This window comes from Eimeria maxima, genomic scaffold (genome assembly GCF_000499605.1).
Source record: "Eimeria maxima Weybridge genomic scaffold, Emw_scaff1963, whole genome shotgun sequence".
Lineage (NCBI taxonomy): Eukaryota > Apicomplexa > Conoidasida > Eucoccidiorida > Eimeriidae > Eimeria > Eimeria maxima.
The window spans coordinates 1-2,500 of NW_013564853.1; the positions used below are offsets into that span (position 1 = coordinate 1).

Below are 2,500 nucleotides of genomic sequence, written 5' to 3' on the forward strand. Positions count from 1 at the left end.
TAATATAATTATTATTAATATTATTATTAATTATTATATATAGATATATTAATAATATTTATTATTAATAATATATATATAGATATATATAAAAATATATAAATATATAAATATAAATATAATAAATAATATATATATTATATATTTAATTATATATAATATTCCTTTTAGTACCTCCTCCTTCGTAGATCAATGCATGCATGCATGCATGCATGCATTTATATATAAATAGTATGTTTATTATATATGTATATATACCTATGTATACATATATATGTATATATATACAAATACAATATATACGAATATACAGATAATAATATATGTATATATATGTTTATGCATATGCATAGGTGTATATACAGATAAATATATTATTAAGGTATATACCTAGGGGTATAATAAATATGGATATTTTTATTCATATTTTTATTTTTAGTGTCTAGGGTTTAGGGGTTAGGGTTTAGGGTTTATAATGTGTTAACCAGGTGTTGGTTAATCAAGCCAACTGCATGCATTATTTAATGTTTTTATTCTTTTAAATAAAGAAGAATAAAAAGGAAAAAAGAATTAATAAAAGGAAAGAAAACAGGGAAGTGCTTCCTTTTTTACTAAGAAAACAGCAACAGCAGCAGCTTCCTACTGCTGCAGCTGCAGCTGCTGTTGCTGCTGTGCACAAAGTGCCGTTGTAAGGATAACTAGAAGAATATAATTTTTTGTTCTTTTTTTTTATTTTTAACATACTTATAAAAGCATTAAATGCTGTTTATATTGATTCTTTATTCAGGTGTATAGACACCAGGTGTATAGGCAGATACCTCATGTACACATTAACTAGCTTTCTTTATGCTTATAGTAATATTAATAAATAAAATAATGATATTATTAGGGATAAAAATAAGTTATAATAAAACAATATTTTGCATTGACTACTCACAAACAGTAAAAAAATAAAAGTAACAATAAGACTGCACAAGAAATATAAAGGGAGAAAGTTGCAAATTTGGGGTGTATAGGCAGCTCAAAAGTTGAAAAGTTTGTTCTTGACTGGTATGACTCGATGTAGTAAAAAAGGAGCAAAAAAAGAAGAAAAAAGTTTATTTTTTCTTTTCTTTTCTTATTTATTTAAATGGAGAAAAATAAATTATAGCGAAGTTTATAATTTAAGTGTCTTTTTCTACTGAATGGCAAAAGGCATTGATAAGTATCCTTAGACACTGTAAAGAAGAACAAGAACATTCAAGTTTGTTAACCAAGAAGAAACCAAGCCAATGCACACTGACACGGTCGTCTTTTATGGATATTCACAGCAAATTAAATAACATTTTTCTTTTTTTATTGTATTTCTTTTGATTTTTTCCTTTTTACCACAAAAAAAACAGCAAATAACCACGCGCAGTGCTGGTGGTTCCTACTACATCCATACATGCGTTATTCATTCAGCTAGGGAAGCCGCCAGCCCCTAGCAACACCAGCGGCATCCATGGCGAGGAAAAAAATAAAAATTTTACATATTTTTCCTTTTTTTACGTTTATTAGTATGAGGAAAGACAGAAATTATCCAATTTAGGGGAAATTATCCATCTTCTGGTCCCCATTAAGACGTTTTTTAACGGCAAAAGTTTATTTATTTCGTTAACCGTAAGGAAATTCGCATATAATCGCAGTCATTAGATCGCCTTGCCGCAGCGAAACTCTTAATAAATAATAATAAGTTTGTTTATAAACTTATTTAAATTATATTTAGGGGATTAATTATTTCTTTTTTTATCCTTTTTTCCTCATAAACAACGAGGATGCCTACAGCGGTGTCTTGAATATGCTTATAAGCAACCAAGACTGCTGCTGCATGCAACTTATTTCTCCTTATTTATATAAAGGGATATATTCTGCTGCTGTATAAGGTTATTTAATTCATCTGCAGCAGCAAATGGCCCCACAGCCACCAAGAGAGTCGCTCCCTGATGGGGGCTTTGTGTGTCCACCTTCCCCTTCATCTTCTTTGCTTCCCCCTAATAATAATAATAACAGCAGCAGCAGCAGCAGCAATAACAACAGCAGCAGCAGCAGCTTTATTACTCCCATAGAAAAGATGTTTGTTACTCCTACAGTTCCTGCTAGTGAGGCATTAAGGGCAGAAGCAGCAGCACGTGTTGCTGCTGCAGCAAGAAGTCTATCGGATACAGAAGCATCCCTAGATACAGCAGCAGGAGGCCGCATCCCTCGTATACTAGAGGAAGCAACAGAGAGGCGTGTACGGTGGCAGCTGCTGCCTCCTAGCAGCAGCACGAAGGGGGGAGTTGCTGCTGCTGCTGCTGCTTCTGGTGGTGTCTCACGAGGTTATAGAGCAGCAGCAACAATAGCAGCAGCAGTAGCAGCAGGTGATACAATAACTCCTGGTACAACAGATGCAGGTAGCAGCAGCGCAGGTGAGGAGACACACCGCATGCGTGTGCGCTGCAGCAGGAGGCAGCAGCAAGAGAGCGAGGGCAGCGGCAGC

At 33.9% G+C, this 2,500-nt stretch overlaps 1 protein-coding gene across 1 annotated transcript in view; it reads left to right on the plus strand.

The window, feature by feature from the left end:
* Nucleotides 1-2,092: 2,092 nt before the first annotated feature.
* EMWEY_00056610 (hypothetical protein, conserved) overlaps nt 2,093-2,500 on the plus strand; it is a gene marked incomplete at both ends in the record, with an annotated part of 2,079 nt that continues 1,671 nt past the window's right edge. Inside the window, one exon of the mRNA XM_013480469.1 lies at nt 2,093-2,500. This exon is cut by the window's right edge and continues 1,671 nt beyond it. Coding sequence (XP_013335923.1) covers nt 2,093-2,500 — 408 coding nt within the window.